Raw genomic sequence first — 13,470 nt, forward strand, 5'->3', positions numbered from 1 at the left:
AATGGAGTGACTGGATATGTGTTTACCCTAGCGGGTGGAGCTGTGTCCTGGAAGTCTTCTAGACAGACTTTGATTACTCGGTCTACTTTTGAGGCTGAGTTGTGTGCATTGGATGCCACGGGGACGGAGGCTGAATGGTTACATGGACTGATGTCAATGTTACCTGTAGTAAGCAAACCGCTTCCTGCCATTTCTGTTCATTGTGATAGCCGTACAACTATTGACAAGATCAGAAGTGTAAAGTATAACGCTAAGACAAAGAGACACATCCAAGTTAGACTTAAGTCTATAAGGGGTCTTGTTTCTGATAGGGTTATAGCTATAGAGTTCATTGGAACTCAGGATAATATAGCTGACCCGTTGACTAAGGGGCTTGAGCATGCTGTAGTCCTTAAGTCGAGGTTGGGGATGGGACTGGTAACCCATCATGGTTCATCTACAGCGGGAACCCAATACACCTGAGAGGAGATCCCTCAAAGTGTATTCAATGTGGTAATAACAAGTTGTAAGGATGGATCGGTAGTACCTTTACTACATATAACTAGATACTTGTGTATCTGTGTCTATCCCCTGGAAACCTTAAAAGGTACTGTTACTGCATGTATAGCAAGAGTTTTAAAACTCTGAATGGGGTCAAGTCATTTGACGAGATGTTAGCAGTACATCTTTGGAGATGCCCAGCTAAGCGAATGTAATTGTGTGGTCGCAATTAGAGGAATGGGTTATTCCTTGAAACATTCGTCGAACAGGATCGAGACACGACCATTAACGTCTCAAAGCCGTAGATCTGTACCATAGCCTTTGACTTGTCGTCGTCTATGGAGTGTGGTTACACCAAACGGATAAAGATTCAAGGTGAAATATTCCATCTATATCCGGTAGCCATCGAAGTAGAGGACTTAGGAGGGTTCAAACCCGGAAGGGTACCTACTCTGAAAAACAATTCATGATAAAATCTGATATGCATTTCGGTATGGATTAGTGGGGGATTGTTAGAAAATGGTAAGTTTAAGACTCGTTTTATATGGGTTCTTGATGGAATTACCTTAATCTAATTGTTGGAGGTTGTTCCTTGTAATGAGGACTTAAACTTTCATGTGTGGATCTAAGACATTTTCTTAGTGTAATCCATAAATAAATTGAGTTGAAGTTAGTAGCTTGAATTAATTAATTAAATAAATCCTGACTTATAATTTTATTTTGAGCGCTGAATGTACGTGCCCCAGGGTGCTGAATGTACGTGCCCCTGAGCGCTGAATGTACGTGCCCCAGGGTGCTGAATGTACGTGCCCCTGAGCGCTGAATGTACGTGCCCCAGGGTGCTGAATGTACGTGCCCCTGAGCGCTGAATGTACGTGCCCCAGAGCGCTGAATGTACGTGCCCCTGACTGGTGAATGTACGTGCCCCTGAGTGGTGAATGTACTGAAGTATATTCAATTAAAATAAAATGCATTAAGTCAGAATATTTATTGTAATTAATGCCATATCTTCAGTTACGTTTTATTTTGTATTATATACAGAATCAAAACGTTTTTGTGAGAGAGGGATATCAAAAAAAAATACAAAAACCCTAGCTGCTACTCTTCTCTATTTTTTTCTCTCTACAATAATACATACAGAACAGATTGCATAGGTTTTCTAGGCGAACTGAGGTCAGGTCGCTGTTGATCAATTGCGTGTCTGTGAACGAGTTGATCTGAGCTGTTTTATCCTGGAGGCGAGATTGCTGCAACCCAACACAGCGTAAGTGGGGCAATTATCGTTTCAAGAACAGTCTAGGCTTTTCAAGGGCTAGGCGACTCAGCTGTGATTCTGATTTTGATCAGTATTTGATAAAGCTTTGCAAGCTAAGTGATTTCTGTCTTTTCTTGTCGATTTAAGGTACTGATTATATTTCTGTTTTGCCTTCGTGTATTGTTTCGTTATTTGGTGCCTTGCCTGTTCTTGTTAATTCCTGATATATAACTGCCTCATTGTTGCGCTAATAGTTTATTATTTCCAACAGTATACTTGGTGTATCAAGCATAGAAATGCAAAACTCTGCTCTTGCCCTTTTGTTACCTTCTTTCAACAATGGTTTGATAGCATTAGAGTGTCTTCTAAATTTTCCGAGCTTCATCTGTCTTATCAATGATGACTTACTAATTTTCATAGCAAAAGCCAAAGTACGCAGAGTTGTTCTTTTACAAAAAGGAACATTACGGAATTGTTCCATATCAATGGTCACACTCTTGCGGCCACATCTTTTGGTTTTCCTGTGAGACACGTCAACTTTAGCATGGACACTTGCTGTAGTTTTTGCCTGCTTCCAGATACGTTGAATGACACGTATAGATACACAGAAACGTGATGCAATCTCTTTTGTTGTCATTCTACCAATTTTACCATTTGTACTTTTCTCCAATAAAGCTAAATACACAGAATGACGTTCCTCATTTGACAAAAATTTTCTTTTTCTAACTGAGATGATTTCTTCTTCACCTGGAAAAAAAATTCAAAATATACAAAACACACACCAATTAATAAAAAAATGATAAGCTCGATTTTTTGTATAATTTACATAAAACTAATTTCAAAATTTTATATTTAAAATATGTTAAAACAAATTAACTATAAGATATACGTGTAATATAATAAATAAATAAAATTTAAAATAGCTATCACAACATTTTAAAAAAAACAACTCAATATTTTCATGTTACATGAATCCTACAATTAAAATAAATAAATCATGTTACATGAATCTTACAATAAGAAAAAACTTACATGATGCATGTTAAAAAAAACAAAAAAACTTACAATATTATGTATGATAAAAAAGAAATTGCTCATGTATTTTTAAGAGATAAAATAAACTTACATGGTGGTGTTTCATTTAGGTTAAAAGCATGTTGATTATGACTTTGAAACACGTTCCCTTGATTTGAATTTTCACCATCTGGATTGTCACTGATGTTTTGATTTGGACTCTGAGATGAATTTCCACGAGAAAACTCTACATCTGCAGAAAAATAAAATAACAAAGGAATATACAAAACACACACCAATTAATAAAAACAAATGATAAGCAAAATTATTTTTGTATAATTTGCATAAAACTAATTTCAAAATTTATATTTATTTTTTTAAAAAAATTATATATAAAATATGTTAAAAAAATTATTAATACAAGATGTATATGTAACAGGTTAATGAGAAACTTTAAAATAAGTATCACAACATCTGAAGTAAGAATGCAGTAGCTAAATATTTTCATGTTACATCTATTCTACAATAAAAAAAAATAAACTCACGATGTATGATAAAAAAAATTGTACATATTATTTTAAGGAATAAAATAAACTTACATGATGGTGTTTCATTAAGATTAAAAGCATGTTGATTAAGGTTTGGAAACAGGTTCCCTTGATTTGGATTTTGAACATCTGGATTCTCATTGTTACTGGTGTTTTGATTTGAATTTTGAGATGAATTTCCATAAGAAAACTCTACATCTGCAAACAAGAATGATTAAAGTTACAGTAAAACAAACACATGTGCATAATGATATAGATGGAGAAACATTACCCGGATTCACTTGAGAATTGAAAGTATTATTAAGATCAATAAAATATACTTCACTCTCAGCAGGGTTATTCAGATCAAACATAAATCCATCTGGCTCATTGTTTAAATCAAAATTATACAAGATATTCATACTTACTGTGTTTTCTTGTATTTGTATGAACAACACCAGACTCATCATTTTATAAGATAAAAATGGTGGGAAATATATGAAAGTTTATATTTTGGTGAAAAAACTGGAGGGAAGAAGATGAAAATTTTAAAATGACATAAAAGAAGTATTGGGTGTAGATGAAGATGTGTATACAGATGTATATATGCACGGTCAACTTCATTTAAACCTAGTTCAATTTTCTAGTTAAACATTAATTATATTGTCAAACTAAATAAGAGTGAAATCAAGGTGTTTTCTCAATTTTCTTAAAATCTTAATATATGTGCAAAGACTGCAAACGCCTTATAATAAGGACCAGAGGGAGTAAGCCATAAGCTTAGGTTTGAGTAATCAGACACAATAAAATTTGTTAAGAATTTATATTTCCAAACATTTATCTATAATTGTTATATACTACCTCCATCCCAATTTAGATGAGCCTTTTGCTCATTTCACACATACACATATTAAGGAGTATTAAATAATTGTTTTTTTTCCATCTCTGCCCATATTTATTGCGTTAGACTTTCTATAGTATTAGCTAGATGGCATGTTGGAAATGATAAAAAAGAAAGGGTAAAGTTGGAAGATGTTTGATAAATGTGCATGGAAAAGAGAGAGGCTCAACTATTTTGGAATAAAAAAATTTCTCAAAAGGGTCATCTAATTTGGGATGGAGGGAGTAAACTGAAGTACAACTCAATCATGTTAATTATTCAGTTTTCAATTCATTAATAATTTACCGGTACTTATTTGGAGTATACAATGTAATATTTTGTTGCTATCTTATTTTATTCTTGTGAACCAAGTGTAATCTTAAGACTTAGTGGGTGTTTGTCTAGGACTTATAAGTCCAGCTTCTGGATTATACGTTAGGAGCACTTATTCGTACTGTTTGTGTAATAAGTCAAGAAGTAATTATAAAAAGCTAGGAATGCTATCTTTTGTTTCAGGGCTTCTACTTATTTTTCAAACACTTTAATCACTTATAAATCTTATCTTGCTTCTAACTTCTACTCCACTTATTTATTTTAAGCAAAAAGCACTTATTTCAAGCTCACCCAAATGGCCCCTTAGTCTGCTACCTTGACTCATGACTAGCACTCTTTAAAGTAATGAATAATCTCTTAAAATGACTTCTGCAAAGCTGGAAGTTCTTCAAATTCAGAAGCAGTATAAGACTATCCTGAAAAATTTGCCAAGTGACTAAAAGCCTCTATCTTCCGTTGCAATGCTATTGACTAAAATTCATTAAACTACTAAAAATTTATAAAAGCCATACTGATTTGATATGAAACTATTAATGTGCTAATTTCTTTAAACTGCTGCAAACTGTCTAGCGCTTAAACGTACAATAATAATCTCAAACCATCTAACGCTTTTTAACCGTTAGACATCTAATGTTTAGCGCTTAAAAACCGTCAGACGTGGTGAATCCAACTTTTAATCTCAACCGTCCAGCAAGCCATCCAACGATGGAAAAACTGAATGTTGGATATTGGCTCCCCAACAGTCACTTGCTGGGGACCAGAATTCATAATTTATAAGGTATCTCTTAACGATCCAAACATGTAAATATATCAACAATTAATACCATTCATCTAATAAAATGAGATAGTGTTAAAATCCAAACTACTACCGTTTATGCAAATTTTCATCCAAATTCCTGTATATACTAGTCTTTAACCTGTGCGTAGCACGGACCAATATATAATTCATAATTTATTATTTGAATTTAACATCATCTTATTAGTATTTTAGTATTACAGAATTTAATTTTAATTAAATTATATGAAAATTTAGCATTTACAATTTCTTATCTATTTATAAATATTTTTCAGTTATTAATATGTGATAATTTATCATTCAATTAATATTAAATGAGATATTTCATATTTCGTATATCTTCGTGCGTATGAAAAAATATATTTATCGTGTACAATATTAGAGTTAAAAAGGGTTACGTAATGGTTACTGTTTAAAAAGATATTTAAAATTGGATATTTGTAATTTTATTTTTAACATCATTATATTTTTTTATAAAATATTATATGATAATATATTTTCACGAGTGTTTTTTGTATTTAAAACCATTTAACTATGTAAGAGTAATAGACATCCACATGTTATATACTTGTAATTTTAGAGGGAGGGTACTGAACCAAAAAATATAAATAAAAATTTGGATTACAAATTATAACCACGTTGGCTTATTATAGTACTATATAGTATAAATTTTATAAATATTATATTATATTATTTATTGTTTAGTCTTAAATTAAATATTTAATTATTAAGAACTATTTATATTATATTTGATGAATTAAATAACAACAAACACATTCATTTCATTGATTAATATATATTATATAAAATATAATTGATATGTACTATTATCAATTAAATAATTAAATAATCACAAAATCATTTTCAAATATAATAACTTATAAATATACAAATAACAAAATTATTATTTTAATATTAAAGCAAGCTGATGATGTTAGAACAGCTGCTAAGCTTACAAAAAATACTCTTGAGAAAACTTCATGTTAGCTCTGCACCATGTATGATTGCATGGACATTGAAGAACAGCAACAGAAGACATCTTCAACTTCATTGCTGTATACACACAACAAGCACGAGCAACGATCTAAATCTTTTCTCATTGTTTTACGAATTATTTCTACACCCTGGAATCAGACCTGCAAAGGCGTGATACGTCTAAGAAGAGTTCTTTTCAACAAAACTTGATACAAGGGAATTGAATAAGATTTCGGGTACAATTTATCATATTTTGTCGTTATAACCTACAAAATAATATAAGATGTACTTTACCAATGATATCAACGGCATCATGACGAAGAAACTTAGGCATTGTGCAAGTTTGCCTTTTATCAAAAAAAAGAAAGAAAAGAGGCTTATTATGTATTGTTGTTGGCTCAATTCTTTTGTAATATTAATTAGTCTACTGGGACTACTTTTGCTAAATCGAAGCAGAGAGGGAGGCATGGGCGGATCTGTGATTTCTCTAATATCTCTATATTTTCTAATTTTATGAGGCTACTTCTATAATTTTATAAAATTTAAAATGATGAAAAGATGTCAATTTCTTTTAGGAGGACACCCTCCTTACTAGATCCACCCCCGAAGGGAGCATCATTGTAGCAATTACTAGTATAAGTTGTATTTGCAGTTAAAAAAGCCGTTCATATATATGTTTATATGCAATGTGTGGACTAAATACTGATTATACCCAAGGTCTCACAAGTAGCAGCATGCAGATCCTCTGCAAAGGGCTTCAAGCCAGCAGACTCGTGAAAATTGCAATTGTTCTGATACATACATTTAAAGATTTTAAAAAAAACAAAAACAAAGGCAAAACTTGTTCCTCGTCCTGACATTTTAGTTGTACTAATAAAAAGGTTGCATCTTCGGATGATCAATTAGGATTTAATGTTCGATCATCTATTGTGAAAACAACTTGGGATTTTTGAAGACAAATCCATCAGAACAGAGGACATGGACAAGATATTATGGCTAAGGATTTATGGGTAGGCAGGATCTAGAATGCGGTGATATGTACACATGTTAAAGCTTATACATTAGTAACAAGATTGTTAAGATCTCTTAGCTTTGGCCTAAATATGATGGTTTAAGTTTAACTCTCATCGGAGACTCATAGATGTCAGTATCCATATTTCTTATAAGTTTGGTCTAATATGTCCATTGTACGTACACTGTATATCGTTTTTTGCACGAGGGAAACACCATCTGTGAAGAATAATACATTATAAAAATATATAATGTTTCAAGAATTATATTCGTGTTGTCCGAGTAGAAGAAAAGGCGTTGCTTCCCACACTGTCAGAAATCTGATCTCCAGATCAGAATAGGAAGCCACGATTAATTAGATAATGGTTATGTCTGGATCATTTAACTATTCATAAATGTATGCCCATATCGATTTGAATCCAATGCAGGCCTTGTTTTGCAGTAGTGATATATTTTTATAGGGTTAAATATCAACTAGGTGATTGATTGCGGCCCGATGACTCAATTTGGTCACTGATTGGAAAAGTGACTCAAATTAGTCACTCATTTAAAAATTTGTATCAAAACTATCACTTTATTCTTAGTCGAAATTCTGAAAATATTATATCTTGAGTTTCGCACATTTTTTATGAATGATATTATATTCAAATGAAAGATTTCGAGTTCTACTATTTTAGATAATATTGATAGATTTTTAAAATTTTATCAACTATTTATTTTTATTTAAATCAAATAAAACAATCAAAAAATTAAAAATAAATAGTTGATAAAAGTTTAAAAATCTAACAATATTAGCTAAAATAGTAGAATTCGAAACTTTTCATTTGGATGCAATATCATTCACAAAAAATGTGTGAAATTCGAGATATAATATTTTCAGAATTTCGACTAAGGATAAAGTGATAGTTTTGATACAAATTTTTAAATGAGTGACTAATTTGAGTCACTTTTCTAATCAGTGACCAAATTGAGTCATCGGGCCGCAATCAATCACCTGGTTGATATTTAACCCTATTTTTATACAATGATGAACTTGACACTAACGACGACTTTACCACCATCGTTTGTTAAGGGAAGTGGACTCATTTCACAGCCAGATTAACATATATTTCATGTTTCTTTGGTCTTAAGCTGTTGATTTGTACTGGTTGGATCTTTTCACCACTTTTTATTTGCTTTCCATTTTCACCAAACTAATCTGTGCATGATTACTAATTATATACATCCACCAACCTTAACAAACGTGGGCCAAACTAGTGTTGTTCTTGCAAAGATTCTCCAGGCACTACACAGTCACAGTCAGCTGTCCAAATTTGTAAAAATTATCAGCTACTGAGTTGCCAGGTCCTTGTCCAGATTCCCAATCCGTGCTTGCTTGACATGAATGTTATGCACATACATAAAACAAATTCAGCTTCACGAAATTTGTATACTATTAATTAATTTGTATGTAGATGATTTTACCTCTTCTACTATTTATGCGCAGATATTGTCTGAAGATTCAGTCCATTATTAAGATTTGGCACGACAAATTAATTTACTCATTACTTGGTATGATGATTTTTAGTGAAGACATCCACTGAAGCCTCAATTGAAATTTGAGACATAACTTGATTAACACGAGAAGTTATACTATTACTTGTTTGTCATCAGAATCTTGTAGCATAATCCAACCCAAAACTTGGATCTCAGTGGAGTAAAGAGTTGATAAATTAATAATGAATGAAAATTATAGTGTTCCGATAGAGAAACTGTTAAAGCGAAGGATATGTTACACAATTACAACAAAGAGAGGAATATGTGAGTTAGTTTATGAGGTAGAGTTGCTGCAATCGTTTTCATCCAGTTGAGCTGGAGAGTAAAAAAAACAGAAAGGACACTGAAAGAAAGGCCAAATGGTTATTGTTGTCACAGGATTTGACCTGGACAGTGAAAAAGAGGTTAGAAGTCTCTGTCCCTCTCTCAGTACACAACCAAATAAAAAATTTGTAGAATCAGAAAGTTCCAAGTGCATTTCTGTGGTTATAGTTTTTTACTCCAAACTGTATTTTTGTGGTTCTCGAATTTTGTCTGGTAAGAAATCGGACTAGATAGGAACAGGTCAGGACTTGTTGACAAAAAAATAAAATAAAATCAATTTCTTTTTTATCATGGTTGAGGAGAGGAGTCTGCAAAAATCATTGTTTGCTGTCTAAAACACGATGAGAACCTGATACTCAGAGACAAATGTCGAGAATCTCATGAAATGACTCGGTTAGTAGATTATATTTATTTATATCTGAATAATTTAATTCATCTAACTTCTGGAGTCAATGACTAGTTTAAAAAATGAACACGACTCGAAATCTCTCACTTCTGCTCTGATCCACACCTTCGTTGGCGAGTCGATCTAACATTTTACATTTTTCCATCAGTAACAATGGAAAATTTGCAATGGTTTTGCAGCAAATCTAATGACATGAAAATATTGATGTTTATGATCAAATCTAAATTATAAGAATTTGAAAGGATTATGCTGAATTATCTCATTCAATACGTTCCCGAATTCATTTCACATGTGACTTCTAGCATGAAACTTAAAGCTTGTATAGATAAACTTTATATGACAGAAATGGTGACCAAAATAGCCACAAATCTAAAAACATCTAATCCAATCGACGGAAAATTATAAGTTCAACTTGGTTTGTAATACAAATTGGGTTAATTGCAGTTTTTTGAATACAACTTTAATCACACACAAGAATCTATTAAACACAATTAACAACTCCTACATCACCAACTCCACATTCCATTCGATCGAAACGGACCAAAACAAATTAAGTGTCTGTTTGACTGCATAATTTAAGTATTTCTTTATCCGAGAAGTTTTTCTTGATCCGTTTGTGTAAAAAATTTAGAAAGTTGAGAATGCTAACTTTTGTTCCAAGATTTTTATTTATTTACCAAACAATTTAATAATTCATAAGTCTAAACTTGTTTCAAAATTCTACTTCACTTTTTTTTATTTAAGAAGCACTTATTTTAATCTAATTCAAACAGCGTTAAAGTCAATTGGGGGACGTTACAAACTTAATAGTGGTGGTGCACGAGCGAAGAAATATTTCAGAGGGAGGCTTTAAGAGCACCCACAGTGGAGTACCGTTTCTCGTCTCGGGCCACGCAAAATGGGATTAGTGCATGAAATGGGACTGACCACCCGTTGGAGGGAGAGAAGAAAAAGTGGGGAGTCCCACGGTAGTGGGCTCGTCCCACTTCTTACCTTTTTCTTTTTTTAATCAAGCTGTAGCCTGCAACTGTGATAGTAGTACAATGCTTCTCCTGCTTTATTAAATGTTAACGTTACAATAATAACGTTCAAATAATCTAACGTAAACTTAACCAACGGCTATATATTTCTACTATAAATACATAATTTTCATCCCTTTTATTGTTCATAATCTTCACTTCCTTAAAATTTTCAGATTCTTTTTTTTAATAAAAATGAATCCAAACAATCCCCCATCTTCAAATTCTCAAAACTCAAACCCTCATTTTCCATATCCATATCCAAATTCCTACTTTCCAAACACACAAAATTTTAATTTTAATTCTCAAATCCCGAATTCTCAATACCAAATTCCAAATTCTCAGAATTCTCAATTTCCATTTCCGTATCCTCAAAATTCTCCTTATCAATTTCCATTTTCCCAATTTTTAAATCCACAATTTGAAACTCAACAAACACCTATCAATATTCAAAATTCTCCACATTCACAAGTACCTCCATTTGGTAACACAAATATTATTGATTTAAATGATGATTGCGACGAAATTGAAGATGTACGAGAAGCGCTTGGTCAGTGGAAGTGGGTTGAAGATAAACTCCTAATAAGTGCATGGTTGAATGTGTCGATTGATCCACTTATCGGTACTGATCAAAAAGCCGAAGCATTTTGGGACCGAATTCATCAATATTGTGAAGAAGATAATCCCGGCGTCATCAAAAGAGGAGTTGTGGCTATGAAGAAAAGGTGGTCCAGAATAAATGAAGGTGCTCAGAAATTTGGTTCGTGTTATGATGAGGCTCAACGAGTAGTTGGGAGTGGTTCGAACTTGGATGACGTTATTGAGCAAGCTCATGTACTTCATTTAGCTAAGTACAAAAAGAAGTCTAACTTTGACAATCACTGGCGTGAGCTTCGTAGACAACCCAAGTGGAGAACTCCTGTAAGCAGTGCAAGTTCTAAAAGAACTAAATTAAGTGATTCCGGACATTACTCCTCGTCAGGAAATAACGATACACCAACAAATGAGAATATTGCTGAATCTCCGGTTCGTCCTAAAGGTACAAAAGCGACAAAAAGGAAAGGAAAAGGGAAGGCAAAAGTAGCAGAAGCATTTGAAGAGTATGAAGACATACGGGTAAATGCCTGTAGAAAATTGGACCTGATGCAGGCATTAAACGAAACTCGTCAAAAAGAGCTTGAGGCAAAGCAAACAGAGTTAGATTTACAAGTGATTTTGGCAGATACTAGTAAAATGACTGATGCTCAACGGAAGATGCATTCAAAAATGCTTGATAAAATCATGGCAAGAAGCTAGAATTGTCTTGTTTCATTTGTAAACTAGCCGTTGGAAGCTAGTGTTTGTCTTGTTTCATTTGTAAACTAGCCGTTGGAAGCTAGTGTTTGTCTTGTTTCATTTGTAAACTAGCCGTTGGAAGCTAGTGTTTGTCTTGTTTCATTTGTAAACTAGCCGTTGGAAGCTAGTGATTGTCTTGTTTAATTTGTAAACTAGCCGTTGGAATATATTCGTTTTTATCTTCTATATAAACTAGCAGTATTGGCTATTCCAATTCACTTCCATATGGACCAAATCCAGTATATCCTGAAGCGATATTTCGACGCAGATTTCGCATGGGAAGACATGTCTTTCTTCGTATTGTGGATGCTCTTTCAAATTTTGATCCATACTTCCAACAAAGGATCGATGCAGTGGGAAGAAAAGGTTTATCACCTTTACAAAAATGTACTGCAGCAATGCGTATGTTGGCGTATGGAATATCTGCTGATGCTGTTGATGACTACGTTCGTATTGGGGAGACTACTGCGACAGAGTGCTTGAAAAATTTCGCCTCTTCCGTAATTACGATATTTGAAGGTGAGTACTTGCGAAAACCAAACTCTAATGACGTACAACGTTTATTACATATGGGTGAGGCTCGTGGGTTTCCTGGTATGATGGGCAGTATTGACTGCATGCACTGGCAATGGAAGAATTGTCCTAAAGCATGGAAGGGCATGTTCATGAATGGTCACAAAGGAGTCGCAACAATTGTACTGGAAGCGGTTGCTTCATCTGATCTATGGATATGGCACGCATTTTTCGGAGTTGCTGGATCAAATAATGACATAAATGTTTTAGATCGATCACCGGTCTTTGATGAGGTGCTACAAGGTCGTGCTCCTGAGGTAAACTATACTATCAATGGAAATAATTATAATATGGGATATTACTTAACAGATGGAATATATCCTGAATGGGCAACGTTTGTTAAAACCATACCACGTCCACAAGGTGAGAAAAGAAAATTATTTTCAAAATATCAAGAAAGCCAACGAAAAGACGTCGAACGAGCATTTGGTGTGTTACAGGCCCGTTTCGCAATTGTACGTGGTCCAGCACGATTTTGGGACAAGGCAGATCTTGGGAGAATAATGAGAGCGTGCATCATAATACATAATATGATTGTTGAAGACGAGAGGGACACATATGCAACTCAATTTGGTCCATTACCAACTTATGATGATGCAATAAATGGCTTGTCGCAACCAAACTTAGGAGAAGAACCTTTTGTCCCGTATGAAACATATATTCAAAACAGTATACGGATGCGTGATAAACGAACACATCGTCAGCTACAAAATGACTTGGTTGAGCATATCTCGCAGTTTCACAATAATCGTTAATTTTTTTTAGTATTTGTAACGTTTAAATTTAATGTTTTCTTGTGTGCTGTTATTTATTTCATGTTTTTTTTAATAATATGATGCATTTTATTTAGGGGATATGATTTTTATTTTTAATAGCATTTTTAAACATTTTAATCATTTTTAATATATTATTACAACATTACTAAATTAATTATAAATTGAAATTCAAAACAATTTTTATTACATATCTATATTATAATATATAATAACTAATAAGAATGAAATGG

The 13,470-nt window shown here is 33.1% G+C and overlaps 2 protein-coding genes across 2 annotated transcripts; both read left to right on the plus strand.

The window, feature by feature from the left end:
• The first annotated feature begins 10,751 nt into the window (after window positions 1–10,751).
• LOC108212512 (glutathione S-transferase T3-like) lies at window positions 10,752–11,852 on the plus strand. The gene has a single exon (XM_017384236.2). It carries the CDS (start codon window positions 10,752–10,754, stop codon window positions 11,850–11,852), a length of 1,101 nt encoding a protein of 366 aa, XP_017239725.2.
• Window positions 11,853–12,154: 302 nt separating this feature from the next.
• On the plus strand, window positions 12,155–13,224 carry LOC135151710 (uncharacterized). Its single transcript, XM_064090823.1, has one exon. It carries the CDS (start codon window positions 12,167–12,169, stop codon window positions 13,217–13,219), a length of 1,053 nt encoding a protein of 350 aa, XP_063946893.1. The 5' UTR covers window positions 12,155–12,166; the 3' UTR covers window positions 13,220–13,224.
• The last annotated feature ends 246 nt before the right edge of the window (window positions 13,225–13,470 follow it).

The sequence above is a fragment of the Daucus carota genome, chromosome 3 (genome assembly GCF_001625215.2).
Source record: "Daucus carota subsp. sativus chromosome 3, DH1 v3.0, whole genome shotgun sequence".
In the NCBI taxonomy this organism is placed as follows: domain Eukaryota; kingdom Viridiplantae; phylum Streptophyta; class Magnoliopsida; order Apiales; family Apiaceae; genus Daucus; species Daucus carota.

What these genes read in the sequence shown, in the direction of transcription:
- LOC108212512 (XM_017384236.2), top strand. Translation starts at nt 10,752, where the DNA reads ATGAATCCAAACAATCCCCCATCTTCAAATTCTCAAAACTCAAACCCT.
- LOC135151710 (XM_064090823.1), top strand. Translation starts at nt 12,167, where the DNA reads ATGGGAAGACATGTCTTTCTTCGTATTGTGGATGCTCTTTCAAATTTT.